At 45.6% G+C, this 13,958-nt stretch overlaps 1 protein-coding gene across 6 annotated transcripts in view; it reads left to right on the top strand.

Annotated features, from left to right (window-relative positions):
• Positions 1-281: 281 nt before the first annotated feature.
• The window catches only part of DACH1 (dachshund family transcription factor 1), a 364,758-nt gene continuing 351,081 nt past the window's right edge, over positions 282-13,958 (top strand). For all 6 annotated transcript variants that reach the window (XM_063335421.1, XM_063335431.1, XM_063335411.1 and 3 more), the window contains exon 1: positions 282-1,009. In XM_063335421.1, the coding sequence (XP_063191491.1) occupies positions 291-1,009 (719 nt within the window). In that variant the 5' untranslated portion in view covers positions 282-290. The remainder of the gene's footprint in view (positions 1,010-13,958) is intronic.

The raw sequence follows: 13,958 nt of genomic DNA, 5'->3' as shown, positions 1-13,958 counted from the left end.
GCCGCCCGGAGCGGACTTCTCCTCCTCCTCCTCCTCCTCCGTCCCCACTTGCGGGACACTTTGTGCGTTTCTCTCTCTCACTCTGCCCCCTGCTCTCTTCGCTCGCCGCCAGCACCTGATCCGGGGTTATCCCCCCCTTCTTCTCCCCCCCTCCTCCCTTCTCTCCTTTCCTCCTTTTTTTTTTTTTTTAATTTTTTTTTTTCCCCTTCAAATTTTTCCCTTTTCCCCTGCGTGTGTGTGTGGGAACTTTCCCCCCCCTCCCCCTGCCCCCCTCCGCCGTATATGTGACCATGGCCGTACCGGCTGCTTTGATCCCTCCGACCCAGCTGGTCCCCCCTCAGCCTCCGGTCTCAACTTCTGCCGCCTGCACCACCACCACCACCACCTCCTCGTCGGCCACCTCCTCTCCGTCTCCGTCCATCGCTCCCCCGCCGGCCGCTTCGGGGACAAACCTATTCCGGCCGGAGCCCATCGCAGCGGCGGCAGCGGCGGCAGCGGCGGCCACAGTCACCTCCACCACCAGCGGCGGCGGCGGTAACGGCAGCGGCGGCGGCAGCGGCGGCGGCAGCCCCAGCCTGGGCACCGGCGGCGGCAGCAGCGGCGGCGGCAGCGGCGGCACCTCCACTCCCAATGCCAGCGCGGCCAGCGCGGCCAGCAGCCTGCCCGGCAAGCCCGTCTACTCGACCCCGTCCCCGGTGGAGAACACCCCCCAGAATAACGAGTGCAAGATGGTGGATCTGAGGGGGGCCAAAGTGGCCTCCTTCACCGTGGAGGGCTGCGAGCTCATCTGCCTGCCCCAGGCTTTCGACCTCTTCCTGAAGCACTTGGTGGGGGGCTTGCACACGGTCTACACCAAGCTGAAGCGGCTGGAGATCACGCCCGTGGTCTGCAACGTGGAGCAGGTCCGCATCCTGAGGGGGCTGGGAGCCATCCAGCCCGGGGTCAACCGCTGCAAACTCATCTCCAGGAAGGATTTCGAGACCCTCTACAACGACTGCACCAACGCCAGGTAACCGCCGCCAGGCACACGCACACCCCGCCGCCGGGGACGGGTCCCCCCCCCAACCCTCCCCGCCGCCGCCGCCGCCGCCCCCGTCCCACCCCCGCACGGTGCGGCCCGGGCGGGCGCTGCGCCGCTTCCCGCTGCCACCCGGCGGAACCGAGGGTGGGGGGGTGTCGTCCCGAGCCCTGCGGCCACATGCCCTCGGCCCCCTCCCTCGCTGCCCCGGCCACCCGGTCGGCCTCCTCCGCGGCCGGCTGCGCCGCTTCTTGGTGGGACGGAGGGAGAGATGGAGGAGGAGGAGGAGGGGTGTTTCTGCCCACCCCCCCACCCCCCCCATCCCCTCCGTGCCGCGCAAGTGTCGCCCTGTCATTGTCCCCTTCTCCCCCCACCACGCCGAGGCGTGCCAGGGGCCCCGAGGCGGCCGCGGAGCAGCGCAGCGCGCTTTTTCCGCGGGGCGCGGAGGGCCGGCGGGGGTGGGGAGGGGGTAGCGGGGCCAAAAAGTGCTTTCTGACCACCCCTCTTTAAGTTTATCCCTGGATGTAGCTTTAAAACGGGCAACCCCGGGGAAAAAGCTGCCCGAAGGGTGCACAGGAGTGGGCGGGGAGCGGTCCTGGGAGTGTGTGTGTGTGGGGGGGGATGTGGGTGTGTGGGGGGGGTGGGTACACAGACACTCGTGTTTCGCGTAAATGGGATGGGGCGCGGAGCTGCCTGCCGGGCGGAGGGCCCTATCCGGGGCGGGTGGAGGCCACTTGGCCATCAGCTGCTGTCAGATATCCGAAAGGGGCACGTGCACTTTTTGTATTAGGTCTATGAGGCAGTTGCCACATGGCGAACGGGGATGGAAGGGGCGGGGGGGGGGGGAAGGGCGGGAAGACGGCGAAGAGGAGGAGGTGGTGGCGTCTGCTTTCCTTTGGGGCAGGGGGGAGAGGTGCCAGGCGGCCGGGCTGGCCTGCTCCCCCCCACCATGGGGGGGGGTGGGGGTGTCGGTCCCCGAGGAGCAGGTGCGAGCATCTCCCGCCTTCCCCCCCCCCCCCGCCCCCGGCAGCCATGGAGGAGGCGACGGGGGTCAGCGGGAGCGCGGAAGGGATTTGGCAGGGCTGAGTCCTGTTACCGCGCAGAATAAGGCGGGCGCGGTGGCGGGGATGGCGCCGGGGGCGGGCAGCGCTCCGGCTGCGGGAGATGCGCGGGTACCACCGCGCTCCCCGCGGGTCGGGGCGGGGGGGAAGGGACGGCCCGGTGTGTGTGTGTGTGTGTGGGGGGAGAGGTGATGCCCCAAACTTGGCACAACCGGGGAGGGGTGGTTTGGGGGGTGGGGGTAGAGAAGGAGCTGGCAAAAGAGGAAATTCCTGCTGCAGTAGCAGCCTTGCTTTGCAGCTGAGGGAGGGCGAGAGCGTGGGGCTGCGTTATCTCTCCATCTGTAGGTTACAGGGCTGAATCTGCTTGATAAGGAGAAGGGATCGCATAACCGCCGTGACCCGGGGAGCGGAGCGGTCGGGAGCGCCTCCAGTTCCCGGGAGGGGGGGGCTCCCCCTGCCTCGGGCCGGGGCCGGGGGTGTGGGGCGTCGTTTTTGGGGTGGTGGGAACTTCCCCGGGAGCGAAGGGTCGCCAGCGAGGAGGCGGCAGGGCAGAAGTCTCGATGGTACTTCTTCAATACGCCCAAATAAACCGAGCGGGCTCGTTTCACTTTCCTATTGTCGGATTTCAAGGTTCAAGCGAGAGCCAACACGTGGGGGATTAACCCCGCGCGATGCCGTGCTCCTTCCCATCCCATCCCATCCCATCCCATCCCATCCCATCCCATCCCATCCCATCCCATCCCATCCCATCCCATCCCATCCCATCCCATCCCTGACGGCGGGGGGTGTGTGTGACATTCCCTCCTTTCCCAGTTAGCCGAGGGTAGTTTGGGAGTCGTTAGCGGGGAGCACCGTCCCTGCAGTTAGCCCTGGCTGGATGGATTGCTGAAGTTCCTGAATATTCAGGGCAGCAGGACAAAACAGCCTGGAATAACTTCCAGGCACTGACATAACTGTAGCTGCTTGGGTAACTCTGCTGTTGTTTTCATGTGGAATCAACATGAATATTAATAGCTGCTCTTAGACGATTTTTTTTTTATTTTTTTTTTAATGTGTGTGGCACGTAACTTGTAACAGCTCTGCGCCAGTTCCAAGATGTGATCCTTAAAATAAACTGATGGAAGTTTTATTTTGCCACAGTCATACCGTGTGAATTGTAATTTGAACACGTGAAATTTAAAAAAATAGAGAAACTTTTTTATTATTATTATTTTGGGGGGGGGTAGGAAGAGTATGGGGACACCAACTCCTGGACTTGGCAGGGCTGTAAAAAGGTTTGGCAGCCTGGTTGTAACGTGGGTTGATTATGTCAACGGCACGGAATCGGCCGCGTTTCAGCTGTTTCTGAGGTCTGCTGCGTTATCATCCAGTGCAGTAGAAATTACAGTAGTGGGTTCAGAAGTGGATAGGATTTGACCCTTAAAAAGCGTAATTGTAGTAGACTTATTTATACATCCATTAAGCAAATAACTTAATGGAAAGGGTATACAATAGGTATGCAAAATGTATTATTACAGTATAGACGAATAAAGCAAAGTGGGTCAGTGATTTTTTGGTCAAAATGGATGATATAATCAGAAGATAAAACTGCATTTACTTTCTGGGTTTCCCCTCCAATACATTTCATTCTGATTCTTCTTTCCTTACACATTAATTATTTTTAATTATTTCTGACGTTACAGTAATTACGCAGGATATTTTGATCTACTCATTTTAGTGATTTAAGCGACCTTTCCAGACTCTCGGTTGCTGCATACTTTAGCCGGGTGATGTCTTTTTGTATCCTGGGTGGACACTTACTGTTGAGATGGAAGCTGTTAAGAGCCAACTCCATCCTAGCGGCTAAATTGTTATACTCATCAGATTCAAAAAATTTGAACCAGCATCTTATCACTGTTATATTTGTCTCATAATCAGCTGATGCACTCGAATACGCTAATCCCTTTTTGGAAAGCTTCATCAAGGTTAATATGTTATTTAATCAAAAAAGGCATCCAAATAAAGCCATTACTTTGTTGTTCTTTAAATGGATTGAATCGTTAGTTGCCAGTTGCTGTGGAAATAATTTGTAATAACTTATTTCGAGATGGAAAAGTTTTAGACGTGTTTCACCGAAATGATACATTTTAGCTGTGATATTGCTATTTAAAAAAATCAATAAAACAAAAATCAATGAAACACCAAGGGATTTTCTATCGAATGCTTAATGTGGAGGTCTGTAAAGTGAATTGGTTTCTGTGTTTATTTGTGATACTACTAATAATAACATGATACTAAAGGACCTTTTTCTAAATTAGGCTTCTGTATCAGTTCACTGGAAAAATAAGCTTCCGTTATGGAAGATGACTTTTCTTTTCTGGTCATACTGACCTTTGCTTTTATTTTCCTCATAAAAAGCACTGGTCGCCAAACAGAAATCCAGGAAATAGCAAACTGTGCATTTAGCTTACATTCCGATTAAACGGTTTGACATTAATGGGATGCTAGAAAGCCATATGCCAAACAAGTAGGGGAAGGATAAAGGCAAAACGTGGAAAATATTTCAAGCTACTAGATGCCAATCGAGTCAGGTTTCTTGAACGTCTGCGTGAAAGAGAGTAGCGAACTGTGCACTGGATGTCACCTGCCTAGGATTAATGACCTGGAAGCTATTGATCCCAGACTGTTTCTGGTCTCTTGTGTTTTGAGCACTTGTCGTGGAATTTTACCATGCTGGGTCCCTTCGTGGAGTTTTCCCAGAGACTTAGGCTGGCTTTGGATCGTGCCCACCCCAGTAAAGACTAAAAGCCTTTGCCGCCTTCTGACCTCCCTCCTGTGGCTGGGATACGTTAATCTTTTCTGACATTTGAAGATGATTTTGAATGAGTTCATTGACATTCATACTTAAAGGGGGCAATTATTTGCCCTGTTTGGAAGCTGTTTACAAATTTTGGAAAAACAGCCTAATTGATTTTTGAGTGTAAAGATGCCGAACATGAAACAATTCTCTTCAAAGCCTGTCTTACACGGCAGTTACTCAGTCTCTCTTTGCTAGCTTCTGCTCCTCTCAAATTATGTGGACCTGGCATGTGCTCGTTTACTGAATACTGCATGCTTGCATAGGGTTTTTTTTTTCCTGTTTGTATTAATTAAAGGAGTATCGCACCCAGATAGGTTAGTAGAGATCATAGATATTTCAAATGAACAGGTCAGCAAGTGCAGCTGGAAGGAATGTCAAATATATAGTATCTGTGGTTTGTATTGGTGACCTTCCTCCTCGCCACAGATTACTGAAATATAATCAGCAGAAATATGGTAGGTTTTACAAGCAAAGACGACTTCTGGAAGGCCAGAGGATAAATTGTAGTAACTATAAAGAAGGAGTAAAAGGTTTGGAGGTGGCTTCCTCAGACTTAAAAAAACCTGAAAGACTCCAGCCGCTCGCCAATAACGGAACTTTAATATCCATGTTATGGTATTTATTTATCGGTAAATATTATAAATCAGAAGCTGAGATCTTTGGACCGTACTCACTACAGCAGGACAGACTATTTATCCCTTTAATCTGATAACTTAGTCCCTGGCAGTGTCCTGGTGTCCGATACTTGAGAAAGGGGACACTTCTCCCCAGTGAACGCGCAGCGCTGCCCGTGCTGCTCCTGCGCAGGGTTGTCAGGGGATGCTACTGATGGGCAGGGGGACATTTTTTTCCTGAATCCTTCACATGATTCGATTAACTCCTCCTTTATCTTACAGCTATGAATATTGGTAAAGTTTTGTGAGGGTTTTTTTTAGGGTTGGTTTCTTTGGGTTTTTTTTTAGAAATGTTTTACTGGTAGCTGTAGTTTATCTAGAAATGCAGTAGTTTTGTTGTCAGTTTTGTATCAACTTTACTCAGGAGAAGGCCTGTGAAAGCACAGCGGATAGCTATGTCATTTCCACCGACCCCTGCTCTCTCTGTTCAGGTGCTGGGTTTGATTTTAAGGCCTCCGCTCTCTTTCTGGAGCTGCCGGCACGCTGCCGGGGGGCTGCTGATCCCACCTGGGATGCTGGGAGCCGCCGTCCCCCTTGTGGGCTCCTACACGGGGCTGCTGCTTCTCCGCCGCCCCTCAGCACCGTAAACCAAAAGGCACTTAAAAATAATCTTATTTACTACTTGTCTGCGTCATGTTTTGTCATCTGGAGTGCGTTCCCAGTGTTTGTTGGAAATGATAATTTTGTTTGACTGCCGTTTAGTATTTCTTCTGTTTTCTCCTGTTACTAGATGGTTCCAGCCGGCTGTTTTTGCCTATCGCTGTGATTCATCATCTAAAGTGAATTGCATATGAAGCAGAGAATTGTCATAGACTGGATGGAATTTTAATATTTTTCCTTTTGAACTATGTCATAGACACATTAAATTATTTCTGCTGGCCTGGTGCAGGTAAATCTCTTGCAGGGTTGCCAGCATTGCCTCTTCGTGGAGGAGCTTTACAAGTTTAGCTGTAAAAATTCATTCCTGGCTTCAGGATAGGAGAGGGAGCAGTCAGGAACTACCGAGTTTTATCAAAATTGTATGAGCCAGTGAACCGAGGGTCTGAAACAACCACCATGCCTGCCTGGTTTTAAGCAACAGGACTGGATTTAGATCCTCTTTGTTCTTTTATAAGTTAAATATGTTTTGTTTTAAAAAATAACGTTTGGGGCATCTGCTTTGCATTATGAGTTAATTCCATTCATTGTTTTAAAATAGTTATTAACCTTTTGCAAATTATATACTGCACACGAACAGTAATTTTTTCAATAATCTTTAAATGTGCATACTGTAACAGCGCCATAATGTGGACTGACATAATATGAATTGACAGTAAATTTTTAGTTGCCTAAATAAGTATTTAAATGATAGAGCTGAAGAGTCATCTGCAAAAAGCTATTATGATCCAGAGAGTTAATTCCTATATAGATAATTTCTCCAGCGTACATTAAGGAAGAATTTTTCTTTTTCCATTATCATTTACATTATTTTCAAAAATCCTGAAACGTAACCCAGAAATCTTTATATTTAGAATCAAGGTATGTCCGTGACTTGAAATGATAAAATCCAGGTTGCTTCAAGGAGTAACTTTATCCTTAACCCACTGTGTTCTGCTTATTTATCTGATACGGTGCTCAGCCGGGGGCATCTCCTAGCAAACGCTGACGTTTCATTTCATAAGCAGTGCAGAATATTGAAGTGTAATCTGTTAAATATGGAATTTTAGCATTAACTGTGAATAACTGTGAACTGTTCTAAACTTTTTTGTTTGTTTGTTTTAAATGGAAGAAAAAGTAGCGCATTTTCCATAGCGTAGTATGTAGTAGAAGTAGAAAAATGCTGTCACGGAATTTCGTGAGAGGAAGGATCAGCTTCTGACCATACAGTTAAGTCCCAATTTGGAATTCTTTACTCTAAATCACTGATAGCGATGAGCTGGAAAACTACGCCGGGGAAGGAAAACTCTGTAAATACCGTATATTCGCATTCTCTCCTGTGAATTTCCCTCGGTCTTTTTTAGAGATGGGATATTGGACTGGAAGGACCCCGAGCGGCAGTTCAGGATACATTCACCAAAACTAGTGAAACTGCTTCCATGAGTTGCGGCTGAGGAAATGGATCACAACATGTATTTCAGTTCACATTGCTTGAAACGTCGTTTTGCGATAATTAGATTTAGAGTCGACATCCTCCTGCCACAGGTGTATGAACATACACGGTGCAATCTGCAAAACTGTATGGAAAGATCCCGTAAATTGTGTGTGTCCAAACAGTTCATTAGGAATAAACAGAAACCTTTAAAATAGTCTAAATCTGCTTTTTAATACTCTTAATGCCATGATTTTGATGTAATAAAACAGTCTAAAGTTTTATTGTGCACCTCTGAGAACACTCGGTGTGGGTGACACCTACGTAACTTTCTGTTCACTGGTTTGTTTGAAGGTCCCCTCTTCACTCCAAAGCTAATTTACTGAAGGTTTTTTTTTTTAATCCCGTATACTTTGCATCTTCCTTGTGAAAAAGGAAGTTATTTTGGTATGAAAAAATAAGCACTTTTTTTTTTTTCCCCCCAGTGGGATTTCATGTCCATTGAAAGCCATAAGTCCAGAAACAGAGGAGCAGGCGCAACTAAAATTTCCTGATGCACCTCGCCACCCTAACTGGATGTTCTTTTTCCATTAAAATAAGAGGATGTTTTGGTCATGAAGTTTCAGTCATCCTTAGAATTTGTAGACTTGTTCTCTAAATTAGCCAGATGTCTAAATTGGGCTTAAATTCCTTTTGATCCAAAATCAAGCTTGGGTTCAAGCTAAAGCTTTCAGACTAGTTTTCTTATTCACGTTATACTTTAACGGGATACTGAAAGTACTGGAAAAAAAGGCACCTTAACCATTAAGACATGTATTTTTTGATGTTTAATTTGTTCCTTAGGTTGTATGACTGAGGTGTGCATGTAGGCTACCTGGCTGACAGTAAGAGAGTTACATACTGGAATCGGATGGGGCTGGGGAGAAGGGAGAAGTAAGCGGGACTGCTGCAAATATTTTAGCGTAATTGACAGCTAAAATATATTTGTAACATTACAATGTCATGATTGAAGTTCACAACTCTGGATAACGTTGGTGTTAGAGCCCTCGTTAACGACGACACTGTACTGAGAACAGGTAATCGGTATTTTACACGTGGAGCAAAAGACATTGTTCAGGACACGTGTGTCAGAATATGCTTGTATTTACAGATCCCGATATGGTAGAAATTATTTTTAAATCTTACTTTTTGGAAATGCTTTGCTTTATTATCTTACATAAAACAATTGGAAGGGATCAAAAAGAAAGTAGTTGTATAAAGTAAACTGTAAAGGGAACAGGTGCTATATATTTCATTACTATTTAATTACATCTTTAATTGTAACCTTGAATTCATGTTGTTCTCATACTTATGATTTTTTTTTTTTTTGTAATAAAGAGCTAGATCAGGGTTTTGTGTATGGGACAGAAAAAAGCTGCTTTCAGGTTATAGGTACCGTGTTTTTTTAAGCGAAGTACAAACAATGCGTGACATTTTTATCAGTGATAAATCTAGTCAGGCCTTATTAATAGTTTGAGCATTCTTTAAACAACAGTACTAAAGCTATTGTTTTTGAATGGTACTTTTCCAAATGTAGTAAAAATACAAACTTAATATTTTCATTTGGTTTATATCACGTTTTAATGGATGCCAGTGTTATCTGTCCTTACGAAGCATGTAATTTGTTTCCAGTCTCCTGGCCTGCTGTAAAACCCAACCTTTGTTGGAGAAGGTCACCTGCAGGACTTAGCTATTCGCATTAAAATACAAATGCTGTGGTTTTAAACCATATGCTTAACTTTTAAGAATGTGGATAGTCCTGTTGCTTTCAATAGCCTACATACATCTTTTAAACCCAGCATATGCAAAATATATTTGGAAGTGCTATAAAAGAATCAGTTGACATCTTTGGTAGGAAGCTGTCGTACTGTATACTTTTCTTGCATTTGTAGGGACAGTTTGAAAGCACTGAAAAAATGCTGGAGATTTTGCGTCCTGTAAATCAACACTTGTTGCGTGGAGTAGATCCACCAAGCATTTCTTAACGTTTTTGCGAGTATTGTGTTTTTTCGTATGAATTAATTTTAGGAAATCAGGGCAAGGTCTTGGCAGGAATGAGTATCAGAAGTTGATATAACCCCGGCTTCATTCTGGCTGCTGGGATTTTTTGTATTCATTTTTGAACAGAAGCAGCGTATCTCTTTTTGAAGGGAATGGGCACTTCCAAGATGTGTGCCATGGCTGTCCCTTTACGCATGTTAGTTCCGATTCTCACTGGTAGTTTGGTGGGAAGGAAGTGAAACCATTTTCCAATTGTTTTCTGTTTCCTTAAATTTCTGCTTAAAAGCTTAAAAAAAAAAAAAAAAAGGGGAGGAGGAAGGAAAATATCTCAGGTGGTATTAAGTGTATAGTAAGGACTGATACAAATTAAAAGTTCTCTATTTTTTTAATATATTTTTGCCTTAGCTTGTTTGAACAATTCTTACAATTTAGATGGTATGTAGGACTTGATTATTTCTCTGTGTCTGTATCTACCAACGAAGACAAATGCCATGGTTGTGTTGCAAATTTTGTTGTATATTGTTCTAATTCAAAGCAGGATCAGTTGGGTTGGGTGTTGATTTTTTTTGTTTTTTTTTTGTTTGCTTGTTTCTGATGCTCATAGCTTTTAACAGGCCAAGTTAAAAAATCGACATGAAATGCTAATAGATTATTTTATCTTGCATTATTGGGTATCGTAGATGGCTTATGATTCTACTGATTCTCTTCAAAATTAATTTGCTGCTGAAATACCATGTTAAAAGTAAAAGACAGTAGTAGAAAACGAAGCTCCTACTACAGTAATTTACAGTCTAAGGTATAGCTATGTATAAAATAAATTTTTGAGCAGCTATGAGGAAAATGTGTCAGAAATACTAATTTAACAGCATATAGCTGTTTCAGGAGCACATATGCAAATTGTGTAAGGAAGGAGTCATAACATTTCCTGGGGAGGGCATCAATGAGGTTTTCAGTCGAGATGCTTGGCTACAGCCACAGCTGTTGGATTGGCTCGAGGCCACCTCGAGGTACAACAGGTGGGATGTGGCTAAGAATTAATACCCTTTCAACAGATCTTACCTTTCAGAGCTTCTCTAGCATCATCCCGGTAGAGTGGAGGAAATTATCTTTAAAAGAAGCAGCCCACCTCCGTAGTACATAGGTCTCAGGTTTACACACACTGAGAAAGTAATTCGCTTAAAGACCCTGAGTTTCTTTGTCACTTGCCCTTCCTCTGCTCTTTGAGGCATCTGTCCCTGTGGGGAGGTCCCTGCAGAGATCAGCCTGCCTGTCGGCTAAGATGGGGCAGTCCTTGGTGGGTGCCTCCTGGCCTTTGGCCTGCACATGGACATTAGAAGATCCCAGAATCGGATCCCAGAATCGCATCCCAGAATCCCAGAACGGTAGGGGTTGGAAGGGACCTCTGGAGATCATCTAGTCCAACCCCTCTGCCAAAGCAGGTTCACCTAGAGCAGGTTGGACAGGAACACTTCCAGGTGGGCATCCAAGATGTTTGCGTGGGGTTGGGCAGTACACCCTTCTACATAGGCTAGGGAAGCTTTAACAGACCCAGAAGGAGTATTGTGCCATATGGGGTGATTTGTGTGGTCAACCCACTATCATTCTGGCCTCATTGCAAAGAAGTTCAGACCCCAGTACCCAGTGCGTGGGACATGATGTCAGACACCATGATTTCAGGTTGTTCTTGGAGGACATGAGCCTCCATGGCATTTAGCTCTCTGCTGCTGAGCCTTTGCTGGCGTGGGTCTGCCGTGCACGGGTTTCATCTTTTCTGGTGACTCCTTCTGTGATTCTGTCTTGTTGCATCTTATTTTACATACTTTATTACTGAAATTAAGATAGTACAATGATATAATGAGAGATAGTAAAATAATAGTTATGAAATGCTTTGTGAAGCATACATGTATTCACAAATATTCCAACGTATGACTACATGAGTAAAACATTTTGACATTAAAGGAGAAGGATGTCGTCAGTTGAAACTGCTGGCACTGTTATGTGATAAGGTCGTCTGCTCTTTTATTTGGTGTGCCAGCTGCTGAAAGAAAAGTATTTATTTTTTTTGTAGAGGTGAAAAACGCAGGCATTTTCATCAGCTTAAATGAAAAGAGCCAGCTAGTTCTAAACACTGTTTTGTGAAATCGTGTTTCAGCCCTGTAAGTGGTTTTCCGTGCGGAAGGTGTGCTGTAATCGGGATGGGTCTATCCTTTCAGCTTGGCTAATCGTTTCCTTTCACAAATCCAGAACGCATGCAGATTTGAACTTGTAGCCAGGAAAAAGTGCTGCCATGCTTCAAATTGCCAAAGGACCTCAAGGGACAGAAACTTGACCTGGTTTTATGAAACCATAGAATTACATTTATACAAGTTACCCCATGGGAAAGGAATGAACTGATCCCAATTCATTTCTAAATACTGGGCCCTTATGGGTCACATTTGAATTCTCTCCTACACCTGTTTTCCTACTAAATTTTTTCTGAGGACATTTTTAGAAACTTACTTTACATTAGGTATGGGTCATGTGCCTAATATTTAACAGTTCAGTGTTCTAATTCTTTAAAATGTCTAATGGTTTCTCAACATAATTAAACTGCAAAAAGTTTAAATTATAGAATTTGTTCGGTGTGGGCTAAATCTCCAAACCGTGAACTCTCCTCTGGGTTTAGTGACTTAGGCTTCGTTTTCCTGCATGTGGAATGCAAACATAGAGCAGGCAGTGACTATAGTCAGTATGTGTTGTATGTGCTACAGAGAGGAGAGTGACCCTGCAGATGGGTCATTAGGCTGCTCACATGGGACACGGGACATCGTGGCTCCTGGTTCAAAAAGGGTAACTCAATGAGACAGCCTAGAAGAAGACACCAAGACTCCTTTCTTCCTTTCTCCAAAATGATCTTTCTCCTTCCCTCAATTAGATTAAACATTCGTGACATGGAAAATCTGGGTTCAGACTTGCCGTTGGAAGCAATGAAGGTAATGAGTAGGTTCTGCCATGGCTTTCCTCGTTCGGTACTTTGGTTTCAGCTAGAAGCCTAAATACCCTACGGTGAGTGCTCACCCCTCTCCGGTGAGGTGGTACGGTACTTAGGGTGTCCAAGGGTATCTACCAGTGTAGTGCCAGGTTGGAGTATGCCAGCTAAGTTGAAACAGTGGGCCCTCAGGACAGGGAAGGGTTCCTTAGTTCATTTGAATATCTGGAACTATATGCTTATAGGCTTACATTAAAATTAGAAGTCGCTTGCATTTATTTAACAAACTAAGTGAGCTCTCTGTTCAGCTGAAGTTTGCCTCAGCAATTACTATCCCACAGAGGCTCTGCAAACCTTCCAGGCTTTGCTTCCACCTTCTCGTGGAAACCATTTCCTATTCTCAGGCAATCTTTCCCATCCTTGAGAGACATTTTCACTGCTGAAATTGGCATTAAGTGCCTGCATAAGTCTACCTGTTTCTAGTGAATGAGTGACAGATTTGGATACTACTCGTCTAGTATAGATTGCTTTTCTCTTCATACACCACTTTAACACTTACGATCGACTGAACAGCTCAGCTGATGATCCCTGGCTGTAGACTTTCTACTCTTCCATGTGGATGTGGCAGAGGAGGCTTTTGTGTGGAATTACTACTCCCGCTGTCACCTGGTCCCGAGTTTGTAGTCATTTTCTTGGCTTGGGCAAAAAGGATCGGAAGGTGAGAAATGGGAATAGGGGTGTTATCACAACAAGTAAGACGATATTCCTTTACTCTGTTTGCTTGCTTTTCACACCGGTGAATTTTTCCGTACAGTTTGTATTAAGCCATTCATGACTTTGCCATTCTGGATAACCAAACCGTTTCATGAGGCATCATCATAGGGGTGTTATTCATGGCCTGCGCTTCCTTTGACTGGCAGAGTGAAGGGCAAGTCTTCTAAATGGTGATTACTTACCACCATTATGTATTTATTATAAATGTGTACATAATGTCCCTTTCAAATTCACCTCCAAGAAGTGGTCTTATCGATCCCTGAGCGCTTCTTCTGTCTTTCCCTAAGTCAGCCTTATGCTTTTAGCGATTCAGTTTTTGTTGATGCCACCAACAGGTTTGCCTGCGGTGTGATCCTGATCTCCTGAGTGGGTAGAGGGGGACATTTTTTCCAAGACAAAGAGAATGCTTTTGTTCCCAAATGATTTTTAATGGGAGGTAGAGGTTCAGTTGCATTCGGGGGCTTAAACATTCTTCTTAGGCACTTACTCACTCGGCTTTTCCTTTGTAGTTCTGTT

This window comes from Chroicocephalus ridibundus, chromosome 1 (genome assembly GCF_963924245.1).
Source record: "Chroicocephalus ridibundus chromosome 1, bChrRid1.1, whole genome shotgun sequence".
In the NCBI taxonomy this organism is placed as follows: Eukaryota; Metazoa; Chordata; class Aves; order Charadriiformes; family Laridae; genus Chroicocephalus; species Chroicocephalus ridibundus.
Note: the sequence above shows the minus strand (reverse complement) of the source record. Positions and strands in the feature narration are given on the sequence as shown.